This window comes from Podarcis muralis, chromosome 15, assembly GCF_964188315.1.
Source record: "Podarcis muralis chromosome 15, rPodMur119.hap1.1, whole genome shotgun sequence".
Classification (NCBI taxonomy): domain Eukaryota; kingdom Metazoa; phylum Chordata; class Lepidosauria; order Squamata; family Lacertidae; genus Podarcis; species Podarcis muralis.
This window is the reverse complement of record NC_135669.1, coordinates 7688318-7704468: the sequence shown is the minus strand read 5'-3', so window position 1 is coordinate 7704468 and position 16151 is coordinate 7688318. Positions and strand designations below refer to the sequence as shown.

The 16151-nt window shown below is 48.2% G+C and overlaps 1 protein-coding gene across 1 annotated transcript in view; it reads left to right on the top strand.

Annotated features, from left to right (window-relative positions):
• The window catches only part of LZTS1 (leucine zipper tumor suppressor 1), a 49796-nt gene extending 34449 nt beyond the window's left edge, over window positions 1-15347 (top strand). The window contains exons 3-4 of the mRNA XM_028707907.2: window positions 1190-2014; window positions 3688-15347. Of these exons, the coding sequence (XP_028563740.2) occupies window positions 1190-2014; window positions 3688-4356 (1494 nt within the window). The 3' untranslated portion in view covers window positions 4357-15347. The remainder of the gene's footprint in view (window positions 1-1189; window positions 2015-3687) is intronic.
• Window positions 15348-16151: the final 804 nt, after the last annotated feature.

The following is a 16151-nucleotide window of genomic DNA, read 5'->3' as shown; positions in this document are numbered from 1 at the left end:
TTTGAATGTAGCATGTAGCATTCAAACAGGGCTGAGAAACCTCAGGTCCAGGGGCCCTTCCATGCCCTTGGAATTCTTCTCAGGTCATGCACCTCAATGGGCCTGGTTTAACACCTCCCCCCCCCCCAATGTTTTGGCCTATGTGGGACATGCTCTTGAACTCTGATAATGCCTCTAGCTTGCCTTGATGGAGAAGAGAGAACAGAGAGGTGGGTGCGAGTGCCTGTAGAGACTAGTCTAGTACACAAAGGCAAAATTTCACCCACTACTGGCATGTGGCCCTTGGATCATTGCCCAGAAAGGAATGTGGACCTTGATCTGAAAACTATTTTCCACTCCTGATTAAAAGCAATCAAGCAATCCGTCGTGTCATACTGTGCACATTTTATCGAATTCTCCACTACTAAATATTTCGGTTTAACTTCTTTGAGCTACTAGAAAAAATATTTCCTTTCCTCTTAATTCTCATATTTCATTGGAAATGTTTCAGTTAAACAAAATAAAGTGGAAAAAATAAAAAGGAAACAAGAAATGCACAAAAAAGAAGGAAAATATTTCAGATACAAAGAAGAGAGAGAAAACCAACACGGTATATTCTTTTGAAAAGTTTTCCTTGCTAAATATGTCAAATAAACATGCTAAATCAGACCTCCATTGAGCAAATAGTTTTAAGGTGGTTGTCCCATCCCCGTTCCCCCGTGACGCCTTTTCTCTGGCATAGGTGAAAAAGGACCAAGTGTTGGAAACTCCTGTACCCCCAGTTAATTTTTTTAATATGCTTTTTATTAGTTTTCTTACTTAACACACACAATAAATTAACAAAAATGATAAAATAATAAAAACATCCATCCATAAATCCATAGGTTCTTTCAAAAGAACTTATGCCACCATATTCTTAATTCCCAATTCCTTATCTTCCCCAATAGGCTTTTGTCTTCCTCAAAGCAGGTCTGTCTTATCTGTTTAATAAACTGCTTCTTTAATCATTTTGCCCTTTCTTCTGTTATCTGAATACTATACTCATAATCCATATTGTGGTTTGTGAAAATTAATCAAAGCATGTCCAGGTTTTAACTTGAGGGCACTTTATAAATTTCTCACTCCTTTTTGAACTTTTGGTTTGGCTGTCTCTGTCACCTTTGCCAGTTCCTGTACCCCCAGTAATTACCCAGTTTCTTTTTTCCCGCAGGCCACTGACAAGAGTGCCACGAGGCCCACAGCCTTCAAGCCTGTGCTCCCTCGCTCCAGCACAGTCCTCCACTCTTCTCCAGAGCATGGCAACCATGTTCCCCAGAAGCTCCAATCGCAGGAGAAAGCCAAGGATCCGGACGCTAAGCCTGCCCTGTGCTCCGGAGGACTGTCAGACTCAGGAAGAAACTCCATGTCTAGCCTCCCCACGCACAGTACAGCCAGCAGCTACCAGTTGGACCCCCTTGTCGCTCCCGTGGGACCCATCAGCCGATTTGGGGGCTCTGCCCTGAACATCACTCAGTGCGCCATCCTGCAGGACAGTAACATGATGAGCCTGAAGGCCTTGTCCTTCTCGGATGGGGGCACCAAGATCCTGAACCCTGGCAAAATGTCTGCCGCTCCCCACCCGGGCGAGAAGAACTCCTGCGTCCGCTCGCCCATCTCCACGGAGGAGTCGGCCATCCAGGAGTTGGAGCAGAAGCTTCTGGAGAGGGAGGGGGAGCTGCAGGAGCTGCAGTGCAGCTTTGAGGAGAAGGAGATCACCTCCTGCCAAAGCTACGAGGAGAAGCAGAGGCGCTGCAGGGAGGAGATGGAAGGGCTGAAGCAGAAATGCAACAGCAGGCTCAAGCAGGCGTCGCAGAAGAGCCACAGGGCCCAGCAGCTGCTGCAGCTGCAAGTCTTCCAGCTGCAGCAGGAGAAGCAGCAGCTCCGGGAGGAACTGGCCAACCTGATGAAGGAGCAGGACCTCCTGGAGGCCAAGCTGAGGTCCTATGAGAAGGAAAAGACCAACTTTGCCCCAGCGCTGGAGGAGACTCAGTGGGAGGTGAGGCTCAGCTCCATTCTAATAGGGAAAAGTTTGCGCCGCGATGGGGTGGGAATGTGTTGTACATGGGTACACAGAGGGAGTAAAGGATGTGTTGCCACCACAAGTCAGGCAAGCGTACTGTCAGATGTCAGTGGTGGTTGCTCGTGAGTAACCAGGCAGGACTCCGACCTGTCTTTAACAGGTTGTATTTTGGTGCAAAAACTATTTACAGTGCAGAACCATCAGTTCATGTCTGCCTCAATCGCTAGCAGAATCCGGAAGTGGCTCTTTCCAGGTCCTTCCCCAACATAAGAACTTAGTCACCCCCAGCCACTTCCTCCCTTCTTTGCGTTTTACTCCTCTGTGCAAGGTGGGTGACAGATGAGGCGTGTTTCCCTCCTGGCCGGTTTGACCAGGAGCGGTGCTGAGGCTCCCCACAGCATCCTCTAGCCCCTTCCCCTCCTTTACCCCGGAGGTGTGGCTTTCCCCACCCTCAGACTGACGAGGTGCCACGCTGGGGCTCCCAGCAGCATCCTCTGGTCCCTTCCCCTCTTCCCCGCTGGAGGTGTGGCTTTCCCCATTGCAAGGAAGAGGAACTGCTTCTCAAGATTTTTGGAGGCTCCCAACGGCCTGTATCCCAACTCTGCCTCCCTTCCCTGTTCCGATGGCAGTCCCCTGACACGTACGTACCAAAATGGTGCTCGCATAAGTTTCATCTAAATGGGCTGGCCTGAGCCAATGGAAGGACCTCTTCCTGTTATGCAGCTACACCCTTTGGTATGTCACAGTCATAAAAAGAATTGTAGGAAACATTGTCAGTTCTTTCATTGATGTAATATTCATTATCATCATCACCATCTCATTGGGTTGAAACCAACAGGAGTCATGGTTGACTCACTGAAAGTTATGGACATGACTAACTTGGGTCCATTAACTTCAGTGGGTGTGCTGGAAGTTTGCTGGTTACATTTTTGGAATGAAATATTTCTATGTTTATACAGTCATTTAATTGCATTGGAACAAAAATCAGGAGAGCACTAGAGGTTCATAATTCAACGAAGAGCTAGTGGTTTAGCACCATCTCAATGCACGGTGCTTTACAGAGTTCAAGAGGGAAGGTCCCTGCCCCCAGGAGCTTACAAACCTCAACCTAGAAGAGGAGAGAAACAGAGGCAGGGGTTAACAGAGAAGCAACATGTGGCCATGCCCTTACGCATGCTTAGGCTGAGTTATAGCAAGACAGAGAACTAGGCAGTTGTGCCAAAGGCTTCTCCAAAAAAGGTTGATTTTAAGGAGGGGTTGAACTAATTACCACATTTTTCGCTCTATAGGACGCACCAGACGATAAGACGCACCTAGTTTGGGGGGGAGGTAACAAGAAAAAATAAATTCTGAATCCCAGAAGCCAGAACAGCAAGAGGGATCTGGCTTCTGGGATAGCCGCTGAAGCCTCTCCCGGGCAGTGGGATGAAGGCTCCCCCTGCCTGGAAGAGGCTGTGCACGGGTAAGCTGCCCTCTGGAGAGGCCAGGAGGGCTGCCTTTGGCCTCTGGACCTGAAGTTCCCCACCCTGGTCTAATCTATTCTCATGTATACCATAATCACTGCTTGTCCACACTAAACTTAGTTGCACCATAGCTTTGGCCTCATTCGTGGATGACACCCTGGCTGTTGTTGTCATATTTCCCTCCAGGTGTGCCAGAAGTCTGGTGAAATCTCTCTCCTGAAGCAGCAGCTGAAGGAATCCCAGACAGAGCTCAACAGCAAGACCAACGAGGTCCTCAACCTGAAAGCTCAGCTGAAGGACGTCCGGGCAAAGATGGAATTGCTAGATATGAAAATCCAGGACCTGGAAGATTCCCTGCGCGCCAAGGCTATGGAGCTGGAGGTGTGCGAGAACGAGCTCCAGCGCAAGAAGAACGAGTCAGAGCTTCTGAGGGAGAAGGTGAACCTGCTGGAGCAGGAGATCGCAGAGCTGCGGACAGAACTCACCATCCTCAGGGAGCAGATGAAGTGTGGGGCGGCCTCCGCGGGCCTGGAGGGGAGCATGACGGAGGAAGCGCAAGCCCTATGGCGGGAAGTGGAGAAGCTGAAGGCCGAGCTGGGGGAGGCTCAGGATAGCAACCAACAGATGACGGCCGGCTTCCAACAGGAGCGGCAGACCTGGAAGGAGGAGAAGGAGAAAGTCATCCACTACCAGAAGCAGCTGCAGCAGAGCTACCTGCACATGTACAAACGGAACCAGAACCTGGAGAAGATGCTCCAGCAGCTGGCCTCAGGGGAGGATGGCAAAGAGCCTTTAGACCTTGACCTCCATGGAACTGATGTCCCTTATGAGGACATCATTGCCACTGAAATCTGAAGGGTTCTGCGTCGTCTTGCCCGCTCTGGAGAGGAGATGCGTCTTTCAACTGGGGGGGAGGAGATTGTGTGTATACAGTCCAGGAGAACCACCTGTTTTCTTGGTTGAAGTCCTTTGCCTGGCCAAAATGGATCGCCAGCTGTTGTCCTGCCACATGTTAATGGTGTGAGGCACCAACCCCAACCCTTTCATGCCCAATGCATCCTTCTGGGAGCGCTATCCTGACTAGAGCATCCCAGTGAGAAATAAAAATGGAAGGGGGGGGGGCTTACCAGTCGACCATTCTGTCAGGATAGAATCAAAGCAGCAGCTGCTTTCAGTGGAGAATATGCAATAATCTCCATGCCAATTACCACAGGCGGCTGCTTCTTGCCCATGACCCAGATATCAGTTCCCAAGGGCTACTGGAGTGCCAGCCATAGCAAATGCCATTATAGCTCTCCTGCAGCCACTAAACTATGGGATGAGGCCTGTTCATGCTCCGCGAGCCTCTCTGTTGCCATGTGAGAAGACATTTTTAGGGGGAAAGTGCAGGATTTGGCCACTTGTTCCTTTGTTAGAGTCCGTCATCACAGGCTGTCAAGAATATCCTGCAACTTCTTATTGACCAGGGATACGTAAGTGGTCAGGGCCGGCCCTACTATTAGGCAATGTGAGGGATCTGCCTCAGGTTGCAGATGCTGAGGGGGCCAGGAGTGGTGGAGAGCTGTGTGTGCCAGGCAGCCTGCCCTGCAGCTCCTAAGGTGCCCTGTTGCCCTCAGGTGTGGTGGAAGACACCATAGTTGAAGCAAAATTCAGTTGCCTGCCCAGTCAGCTTCTATACATGGAATACAGAGACAAGAATATATCTTGTCCTTTTCCTCAGAGAGGATAGCAATAGGATTCTGAGATACTTGGGGATCAGATGGAATGTAAGGCATTTATGTGTTTTCTCATCTGGGAGAGAACAACCCTGTTCCACTGGTTGCCTGTGGAGAACCCTCTTTCTCCAGCATACTTCTCCTGTCCAAAATAATGGGCTAGTGTTCTAGGCTACTAGAAGCCATAAACTGGCAAATCAGCCACCAGATCTTCCTTGTCATTGCTTGGCATTGCCTCTTCCAGGAGCAAGTAAAAGCTGAGAGAGAGGTCTATTTTTATTTAATGTGGGAGTGGGAACTGAAATGGTGTGTGTGTTGAATGGGAATGTTTATATTCAGTTATCGAAAATGTGAATATTTTTATGGAGTTTTTGGGAAGGCTTGTTTTTGGCAAATATCTCGTGTTTACTGTCCGCATTACCTGTCCTCTGTTTTGCCAATAGGGTTCAGTCTGCACTATTTCTAACAGTATTACACCTTTTAAACAGTCATAGTTCTCCCCAAAGAATCTTCGAAGCTGTAGTTAAGGGTGCTGAGAGTTATTGAGAGACACCTATTCCCCCTGCACAGCTACCGTTCTCAGAGTGATTTAACAATCAGCCCTTCTTCCTGGTGAACTCCCGTAATTATAACTCTTTGAGGGGAATAGGGCGTTTCCTAACAACTCTGATCACCCATAACATACTAAAGTTTCCATGATTCTTGGGAGGAAGCTATGCTTGCTTAAAATGGGATGATGCAGCTTTAAATGAAGGGTGCAGGTGTGACCTTCAAAGGGTATTTTGAACCCACACGAAACCACCCCCTTCCTTTAGTGAGACACCCCAGGAGCTGTGAAATGCAGATGGAATAGGACAGAGGAAGGACTAGGCCAGACTAGTACAGCAAAGTGGAGTTCTTAATGTAGTAATTCTGGAACACAAACAGTTGGGTCAAAAGGTTTAAAACTCTCTTCTTCTCAGGGGCAAAAGAATTGATCAGTTAACAATCCGAAGCAGTACCTGTTCCAGACAGGTGCTTGTAAGTTCTCTGCCTTTGTATGGAGCTCCTCGTCCCAAGAGAGCCCCAAACCAACCACGTAAAAAGCTAGCAGAGAACCTGCTTCTGCCCTACTGGCAGTGGAAAGAGCCTGCCGGTTGCCAGGGCGACACAGGGCAGGCTGTATCTCAGTTCACCTATCCTTTTATAAAAGTGCAAACTAGGTAGGTTACCTTTTAAATGTGAACTAAATTGAATTCCACCTCCATCCCTAGTTGCTGCTGTGAAACGTACAGCAAACTTCTTGCAGGGTGGTAGCCCTGCATGGTATGTCCCACCTCATTCGACTTTCTGGAGGAATAGAAAGGATGCCAGCCCGGCTTGAGATAGAAGTGGAGAGTCTTTTGCTCCTCCATTCCTCCTCTGTGGGGAAAAGCTCCACAGATCACTCTCAGCTTGCAGTGGTGATTAAAAGAATCAGTCTTGGGCTTGTGAACACGAAGCCCTGACAGTGTTACCGTCCCCTCTTCTCTGCCTGCCTCCCAGCCAGCTAATTGGGTTTATGCACATATGTTTCTGATTAGCAGAATTTGCATTGTTAATTGCAGCCTCAAAACCAGCCTGCTCCCTGGTGAACCACCAGTGACCCCATGGGGTTAATAACCTCTGAGTGGGAGGGGCTTGGTGTAGCCTGCTTGCCATATCCTGCTGATCCGATCAACTTTCCACAGTGCCCGCCTGCTGTCTTTCTCCTCCCCTCCATCTACCTCACCTAAGGGCAGGGGACCAGCTGTTGGCAGACATCATTAAACTGGGAGCCTGTTTTCCTATTTAAGCCTCAAAGGCATCTTTTGTGTGAGGGCAGAACACCTCCGGTACAATTTTGCATTTGCCCCAAAGGCTTAGCTCAGCTCCTCCAGATGACCTGTTTATTGAGCATCCCGTCATGATTTGTGCCTAAACAGAAGTTAGGCTATGTCTGGTCTTCATTCGAACATGATTTCTTTGCCAGGAGATTATACAACGATTAGCATTGGTCCTTAATTCATCCTGATTTGGTGGTAATAATTGTTTGTTCACCCCACATTTGCCAGTGCATCTCCCCATCACTTCCCCAACTACAAAAAGTCAGTTTTGGGAGGTGGGTGGGTGTTTAAGTAGATGTGTTACACTCGGGCGACTGAGTGCTTTAATCAACTTTAATTGTGCAATCCTAAATTTCAGTTGTGCTCCTGCAGAATACTGACAATGTGGAGGTGGCCTGTGTTTGGATCACCTGGTGCAATTTTATTTTTTTCCTAAAAGTGTAGTGCCTGTAGTATTTTCCTTCCATAAGTAATGGAACGAGGGATTAACTATAAAAGAGGGAGCGGGTGTTCCCTTCACATATTTCCCGTTACCCCTTGCTCCCCTAGCTTTTGGTCACAGCACATTAAGATCTTTGGCCGCACGGACAGTTTAGGAAACTTAGCAGGTGGCTTAAAGAAGCCTTGTTTGTCTGCTTCCATGCTCCACCGCATCTACAAGCAGAAACTTCCAAAAGAGAGCAATAATTTGTCCCCCATCCGCACCAGTGGTTTGAGCTGATTGTGTACAAATATTTTGAAGTCTTCTTGAGAACACATTCATTCCCACAGTCTCACTGCCAATGGGGATGATGATTTGAGCATTTCAAATCTGAATGGTGATTATGTGTTTTTAATATTGAAAGCAGCAATGACAGCAACTCTACTAGTGCTTTAAAATAAACACATGACCCTAACTGTGCGGCCAGGTAAATTAGTCGTGGTCTTTGTATCGGAGAACACAAAAAACAATGACAGAAGTTTGCAGCAGGTTATTATTATATTTTTACCCTTCTTTCTTTGATCACGATTTCCATTTTCTTTTGAGACATTGGGCTCCCTTCCCTGGCCTTGAGTTTTTATGAGTTGACATTTTTTGTGTTTGGGTGCCACAGTAAACTATGGTTTATTGTGGTGGGAATGAGACACACTGAGTCTTAGAAAGGAGATTGGAAGGCTTTTTTCCCTTCTGTTTTTAATTGACTACAACTTGGTGCATTATCCAAACCTGAGAACCCATCGTTAATCTCAACAATGATTTTTTTGAACAGGTCAACTTAAAGCCATGATTTATTAAAATGCCCTGCTCCAAACATGCCCTCATCTGCTCCCTAACCATGTTGACTTTTAACAAGCATGTATTTGGAACTCTGCAGAGGAAAAGAGGCTGCAGAAATTTTTAATAGCGAATCAACTTGAATCCACTCTTTTCTGCCACTTCTCCATTCAAATGGAAATCATTTCTGAGTATACATGTGTAGGGTTGTATTGTTTATCTTCTCCCTCTACCACCCTGGCTGCTTTTTCTTTTTGTAAAGAAAATCACCCATCAGGGTTTAGTTATAAAAAGGTAAAGGGACCCCTGACCATTAGGTCCAGTCGTGACCGACTCTGGGGTTGCGGTGCTCATCTCGCTTTATTGGCCGAGGGAGCCGGCGTACAGCTTCCGGCTCATGTGGCCAGCATGACTAAGCCGCTTCTGGCGAACCAGAGCAGCACATGGAAACGCCGTTTACCTTCCCACCGGAGCAGTACCTATTTATCTACTTGCACTTTGAGGTGCTTTCGAACTGCTAGGTTGGCAGGAGCAGGGACCAAGCAACGGGAGCTCACCCCGTCACGGGGATTCGAACTGCTGACCTTCTGATCAGCAAGTCCTAGGCTCTGTGGTTTAACCCAGAGTGCCACCCGCGTCCCCTGGTTTAGTTATACACATCTTCAAATAATGCTTAGTTAGAACTTCAGCTGGTCACTATGGCATTCTTTGTAGCATCTGTAACTAGCAGAAACAGCCTTGCAAAGCCGGTGGTGGTTTCTAGCTGCCTTGAAGATCATTCGCAGGAAAACATCCTGACTGGGAACAAGTCCACAGCTATGCCATCTCCCCAGTTCTTCCCACTTCCTTGTTATTAAAGGATGAGGCCGCAGTCTGTTGTATTCCTTCTGTTCCTATTTGCTTTCCAAAATCAGGATTCATGCCATTAAGAATTGCAAGGAGTCCATAGGAAATTACTTTTCTCCTGTCTATAAAAAATTGTTGGACTCCAGTTTACCTCTGATCATTTTCAAATCCCCCTCAATACGGATTAGAGACTTCTGGTTTTAAAACTAGCACCTAAGAGCTTCATGTCATTTTAAGAATGAGAGGTGGGGAGAGATGCCAGAAAGCTGTCATTGGCCACATATATGGTACAAAATAGATGTAGATAGTCAATTTGAGCATGGTGTCACTCCACACTCATGTTGCATATGTGCTTAACCTGTAATGTGTGAAGCAGACCTTAATTTGCAAGTGATTTCTAGAGCTCTGCATTTTAGCAGTGTATGAGGCCTTGAATTAGAAGGCTGAAAACAATGGCATTCCTCTTTTCCTGAAGTCTTGAGACAATGCAGGCTCCCAACCCTGTGTTCATAAACATTTCATAAACATTATGCTAGAGAGGACCCGTGACAGGGAGAACTTAATCCTTTCTCCACCCACTAACTTTCTGTGCAAATATTTCCCTAAACACCCCCCCACGCATTGCTTTTCACACGCACACAGCTGTACTCCAAGACTCAAAGTGTGCCACCCTCCCACAACTGCAATGCGTTGATAAACACATAGGTATTTTTATGAGAAAATACTGTAGTGGCCCAAATATAGCCACACACCCTCCCCCTCCCCCAAAAAACTCCCCACCCTGGATTGTATGAAGGCTGTATTTGGGTCAATATGCTACGTCACCCTGCCCTAAGATGAAAACGAGCCCTTATACATCCCTGCTGCTGAACCCAGATTGCGCCCAAGGAAGGTCCCTCTCCACGGGGTTCAATTTATATCTGAATCCACTGGGAGGTTTACTACTGAAATCAGGGCTGTCTTCAGCAGATGCAGCGCTGGGGTGCAAATATCCGCCCAGCGCCACCCAAATTACCACAGATAGTGTTGGGGTGGCCGTAGCTGCACACTGCCAGCCATCCGAGGTGGGCGCAACTCTCCCCCATGCCACTGCAGGAGAGTGATCCCCGCAGAGGTTTGGGAGTGAAGTTGCACCTCTCCCAAGCCGCCTCGGGAGGAGAACGATCCTCACAGCGGCTTGGTAGTAAAGTTGCGCCCCTCCCAAGCCTCCACAGGAGGAGAGCGCAGCTTCCCTCCCAGGCCTCCTTGGGAGGAGAGCGATCCCTGCAGAGGCTTGGGAGGGAAGCTGTACACCCACCAACCTTATGGTTGGGGCACAGCTGGCTGATGTGCAGGGAAAGGGGAGGCTGTCAGCAAAGCCGTGCAGCTCCCCCACTCGCTGGGGCGCCCCTGAGAGGCCGGCGCCCTGGCGCAACACACCACTAAGCCCTATGGGAAAGATGGCTCTGACTGAAATGCTGGCCAACATGCAGCCAATCCATGTACAGTATTTCTGCACCACAGGATAGGCCACCTGGGCATTGTCTTTCTGCCGCTGTGCAGCTGAGCTCTGGGGTCTGTCCAGCAAACTGGCCCTATTGCTACTACAAGTGTTGCTCCAGCACATGTGTGGTCCAAAGCCATCCCCACTTAATAAAGAGCCGATCTGTACCTGGAGCACATGTTCCCAGCTGTAAAGCACAGCCTCAGGTCTTGTGTGCAAGTTCTCGCCCTGGGTGTGAACCTAGAACCACCATCACTAGTATTTTTATAGCATTTTTCATTCGGAGGATGCATGGCTTTCTTACTCTGCTTATCCTCCTAACAAATTTGAGAGGCTGCCACGATTAGTCCCGTTTTACCAATGAAGGTAAGGAGCAGTACTTTCTAGGCAAATGAGACTGTAGCACTAGGTGCTATGGTCGCATGTGGTGGCATTACTTTTGTATAAGCACTATTTCCCACCCTCATCTCTAAAGTGGGAATAAATGTGTGACGTACCTCTCAAATAGAGGTCAGGAACTTGAGGGCCCCGGGGCCAAATGTGGTCCTCCAAGCCTCACTTTCAAGCAGAGGCATCAAGTTCCGCCTAACTTGGGGAGGGGGGAGGTTTGTCACATGCATGTGACTTCACATGTGCGACGCACGCATGTGATGTCACGTGCATCGGGAAGAAGCTGCAGGACCGGCCCCAAGGAGGCCCGGCCCCTCAGGAGTGAGGGGGCAGCTCATCCCCCTCCCCACATACTTTCCTGAGGTGTCCTCAGCCCCGTCGAATTGATGTATATGCTTTCAAGTCAGCTTCCGTGCAACCAGCTAGCCCAGTCAGTGGTTTTCCTGGGTGGGGGGCAGCCATTTTGTCCTTCACCAGCTCTGATATGCATTACAAGCCAGACACAACTGTTCTGTGATACAGAATACAGTGGTGCCCCGCAAGACGAATGCCTCGCAAGACGGAAAACCCGCTAGACGAAAGGGTTTTCCATTTCTGAGTTGCCTCGCAAGACGATTTTCCCTACGGGCTTGCTTCGCAAGACGAAACGTCTTGCTAGTCTTGCGATTTTTCCCCCGCTCCCCCCTTTTTCTAAGCCGCTAATAGCCTTTTAGCAGCTTAGCTGCTAATCCTTTAATAGGACGCTCATCCTTTAATAGGACCCATGGGACGCGGGTGGCGCTGTGGGTAAAACCTCAGCGCCTAGGACTTGCCGATCACATGGTCGGCGGTTCGAATCCCCGCAGCGGGGTGCGCTCCCATCGTTCGGTCCCAGCGCCTGCCAACCTAGCAGTTCGAAAGCACCCCTGGGCGCAAGTAGATAAATAGGGACCGCTTACCAGCGGGAAGGTAAACGGCGTTCCGTGTGCTGCGCTGGCTTGCCAGAGCAGCGATGTCACGCTGGCCACGTGACCCGGAAGTGTCTCCGGACAGCGCTGGCTCCCGGCCTATAGAGTGAGATGAGCGCACAACCCTAGAGTCTGGCAAGACTGGCCCGTACGGGCAGGGGTACCTTTACCTTTAAGCCGCTAAACCGCTAATAGCGCTAATCCGCTTAGCCGCTAATAGGGTTGCTTCACAAGACGAAAAAACCGCTAGACGAAGAGAATCGCGGAACGGATTCTTTTCGTCTTGCGAGGCACCACTGTAATGATGTCCGTGCCACATCTGGACCACTTCTAATATGGACTAGAATTCCCCCTGCGCCAATATTTCGTAAGCATGGATTAAAAGTATGCTGTGATGGGGAATCTATGCCCTTTTCTCATTTTGAGGGGCCCTTGGGCTGGGTGCTGAAGCCTATATTTTTTTCACCCCTCTTTCCTCCTCGCTGTTTCCGCTGCTCATTTTATGCGCCTCTCCTCCTCTGTCATATATGCACCAACTCTGAGAGGAGGCGAGAGGAGTCAAGGTTGTGGAAGGTACTGGTCCACCTTGCTCATTTTGCCCCTTGCTCTTGTGGAGAGGGCAGGTGAACAGGAAGAAACAGGTAGGAGGAAAAAGGCGGAGGAGGATTGCAAGGAAGCTCCGAGGATGAGCAATGGAGCCCTAACAGGTGTGGGCCTCAGCAGGAGCCCAGCAGTGCCAAAGCTTGCCACCAGTCCTTCCTGTTGCTGTTCAAATTGCTTTGATTGTGACTTAGGGATGGATGAATCTGTCATTTTCAGCTGCAGCTTCTCATTATCCCAGTCATACCTTCAGTTCTCCACATGTCTGCAGGGGTTTGCGAAACACTGGTCCTTGCTAAAATTCATCTGTATTTTAGTGTGCATGTCACCTAACAATACATGCACATTTTTTGCAAGCCATTTCCCCTGGTATGATGCATTTTTATATGTTATTTTCACCAATTTATGCATTTCTCTCCACACTTTCCAATAATGTATGCATTTTTGTACACATTTTGGGCTTGTGGTTTTTGCAGGTGGGGGGATTAGAGACGTGTGAACTTGAAAGTTAACTGTGTTTTTGTTTGTATCATGTTTCAGGAACTGGGAATAAGGTGGGTTTACATTTGAATTATTATTTTTATTGTTCTTATTTGTCAAATTGGTATACCGCCCTTCATCCAAAGATCACAGGGCACAACATGAAAATACAAAATGAGAACACAAAATACATCATACAACAAAAACAAACCAATAGCTCCCTTCCACAAATACATTTCACGGACCGTAGAGTGTTTAATCAGCCAGAGGCCTGGGTTATAGAGAAACATTTTCTCCTGGCATCTGAAGATATGTCATGAAGGTGGGGAGCCACCACAAAAAAGGCCTATTCCTGTGTTGCCACTCTCCGGGGCCCTCATGAAGCGAGCACACAAAGAAGGATCACACAAAGAAGGATCTCAGACAACCACAGGGTCTGGCTTTGTTCATATGGGAAGTTATTTTGCTCCTGAGCTATTTAAGGCTTTAGAGGTCAAAACCAGCACTTTGAACTGATCCCAGAAATTCATTGGCAGCCAGTGCAGTCGGGCATTGAGTAATTGAGTAAAATGCTCAAACTGTCTTGCCCCAGTGAGCAGCCTGCACCAGCCAAAGTTTCCATCCCGTCTTCAGAAGGAGCCCCTAGTATAACACAAACTGAAACAGATTTCTCCTTCATCTCCCTTTTGTCTACAGCCACGTTGACATGTATTTAAAATGGTTTCATTGCCACTTCAAACAGTCGTGGATCCTGCCAAACAATTATGGGAAGTGTTGTTTGTTAAAGAGCGCTCAGAGTTATTCGGAGACCCCTTTTCTCCTCACAGAGCTCCAATTCCCATTGTTCCCTGTGAAGAGGGATTGGTTGTTAAACCACTCTGGGAATTGTAGTTCTGGGAGGGGAATAAGGACCTCCAAATAACTCTCAGCACCCTTAACAAACTACAGCTCCCAGAATTCTTTGGGGGAAGCCATGCCTGTTTAAAGTAGTATCGTAGAGCTTTAAATGTATGGTGTGGATGTGGCCTATATCAGCGTGCTACAAGAAAAGTAAATAATTTATTTACATTAGTGATCCTGGAAGTGTAAGACTTTGTGTCAATCCCATAAAGCATTAAGGGGGTACAGAGAACCCCCAGTCTCACCAGCCATGCACACACACATACACCCAGTCTAATGTGACAATGGGCTTGTTCCCATGTTACGCTGGACACAGGTACAGGCTGCCCCTACACTTGTACAAGTGTTTGTGTGAAAGAGTGTGCACATGTTTATTTGTACAGCTCAGCTACTGGTGTGCACAGGTGCACAGGCTGTTCACGTATTCAGAGGTGTAACGTGGGGGGCGGGCAGCAGGGGCCACCACCCCGGGTGCACATTCAAGAGGGCACAACTGAGCCGCAGCAGTCCTGAAGATGATTGGCAGGGAGGTGGCTCCCTTTTCTGGCCCGGTAACGTGCAGCGTGCATGTTGCCTGGGCAGCTGGACGGGCTGCAAGTGGAGAGCGGGCAGCCGGGCAGGCCCTCCCCTGCTGGGGCAAAGCCCCCTCTCACTGCCAGTCCCTTTTGGCACCTCGGGATGGCATGGCACACTTTCCTTGCACCATGGCTCCTGCTGCTGCTGGTCATGCTGGGTTGCTGCTGCTCGGCTCCCTCCTGCCCTGGGGCCACTGCAGAGCCCCCAAACAAGGCCCCCGTACAGGAGCAGGCAGCTGTCAGCACAGCAGGGTGCCGCTGGAGCGCCCGGTGCGGACACAGAAGCAGCCATGCAAGCTTTGGCCGGACACATGCTGGCTCCTGGGCCAGACCTGCAGAGGTTCCTGTGGGCATGCTACGGGTAAACTGCGGCACAACACCCTTTTGCACCTTGCCCTGGGCACTAGCAACCGACGCTACGCCACTGCATTCATTGATTGTCACATGTGAATAACCGTATGAGTGTACGGCCCAACTACTTCTGTACACAGGTGCCCAGACGGCAAACCCACTGAATGTGATATGTGAACACCCCCTAATGACTGATGCCTTTGCACCAATGCCGTGTTTGAAACTGATAGTCCGCATTGCCAGCATGTTGCCTCCCTGGTGCATCCCAGGCTCACCTGGGTGAAGCCAGAATTCAGGCTGTACATATTAATATTATCACTTGTCTTTTCTTTCCCCCCCTTCCATTGAGCTCTTGGTGGTTATTTATTTATTTATTTATTTTTACATGTTATTTCTGGTGACCAATGTAGACTTGATTTTATGTTTTTATGTATAAATAAATTTGTAAAAACCAGAGTCACACTGTCTTGAATATTCCTTTCCTGAACGGGGAGAACTGCTATGAAAATGGGCCCGCTCCAAGCCGGTGCTTTCCAGAGTTGGGATTTTTGGAGTGCAACAACTGAAGGGCACCAGGCTGGCGGAAGCTACTATAGGCAATGATAATTTAGAACACTGGCCTTTTTTGTCTAGCTACCTATGTTATCTACAGCTGCAATCAAAATGATTCAATCCCCATTGCAAATCGGGTTTATTATCAAAAATTTACAGACTTTCAGCTGTTTGCAATGAGCAAATCAAACAAATGCCAGTATAAGTTGCATTTCCAGCCGAAAGTCTGTAAATTTTGATAATAAACCTGATTTGCAACGGTGGTTGACTAATTTCAATTGCAACTGTGTGTTCTCTCTCTTTCTGAGTTTCTGTTTTGTGGTTCCTAAACTGCTTTACATTCAGAGAATATCCAAATAATGTGCAAAAATAGGCTACAAAACACAGGGCAGATATAAGAAAGTATTTTTTAAAAAAGTCCAATAAGACCTTCGAAACAGTGGAAATTAAATGGGGCACTAATGTGAAGAGTCTTGAGAGAAGAAAGAAACTTTTGACATATGTCACAAACATAGCAAGGCTGGGTCTTGCTTGGTTTCAGAGGCAAGAGAATCCTGAAGAATTTGGGCCACAAAAGATGTCTTTGAGTCACAAGAGGCTTTGTCACAGGGTCTAGTTTCAGCATCAACTGATACTCACTGTGTTAAAATAATTTTAAGGTCTTAAAGGTAAAGGTACCCCTGCCCGTACGGGCCAGTCTTGACAGACTCTA